This window comes from Cariama cristata, unplaced genomic scaffold (assembly GCF_000690535.1).
Source record: "Cariama cristata isolate BGI_N322 unplaced genomic scaffold, ASM69053v1 scaffold27846, whole genome shotgun sequence".
NCBI classification, from domain to species: domain Eukaryota; kingdom Metazoa; phylum Chordata; class Aves; order Cariamiformes; family Cariamidae; genus Cariama; species Cariama cristata.
In genome coordinates, this window is record NW_009621950.1 from 656 (window position 1) to 1,028 (window position 373).

The 373-nt window shown below is 70.2% G+C and overlaps 1 protein-coding gene across 1 annotated transcript in view; it reads right to left on the reverse strand.

The window, feature by feature from the left end:
* Nucleotides 1–373, reverse strand: part of PRUNE (prune exopolyphosphatase) — a gene marked incomplete at both ends in the record, with an annotated part of 1,643 nt that overhangs the window by 651 nt on the left and 619 nt on the right. The window contains 2 exons of the mRNA XM_009702172.1: nt 1–125; nt 206–373. The exon at nt 1–125 is cut by the window's left edge and continues 28 nt beyond it; the exon at nt 206–373 is cut by the window's right edge and continues 17 nt beyond it. Of these exons, the coding sequence (XP_009700474.1) occupies nt 1–125; nt 206–373 (293 nt within the window). The remainder of the gene's footprint in view (nt 126–205) is intronic.

Below are 373 nucleotides of genomic sequence, written 5' to 3' on the forward strand. Positions count from 1 at the left end.
GAAGACGGCGGCGCGGGCTGGCAGCTCGGGGAACCTCGCCTCGAGCAGGGACACGCATGCCACGTCCCTGGGCGTCACCTTGCCGGCGGCCGGGCTCAGGTTCACGCAGTCCAGCAGGATGGTGCCTGGTGGGGGGGACAACCAGGGGCCATCAGTTGTCACCGTCCCCCTCGGACGGGGCTCAGCGAAGGCCGCCCGTCCTTACCATGCAGCAGCGCGGCCGTGGGTCTGTCCAGGACATCCGGGGGACCTTGGGCGATCCGCTCTGTCACCAGCGTGGCGCAGGAACCCACCGGCTCTGCTGTCACCTGGCAGCTGGGAGCTCGGTCCCGCTCCAACGGCCGGTGGTCGAGGACCTCCACCACTGCCTCTT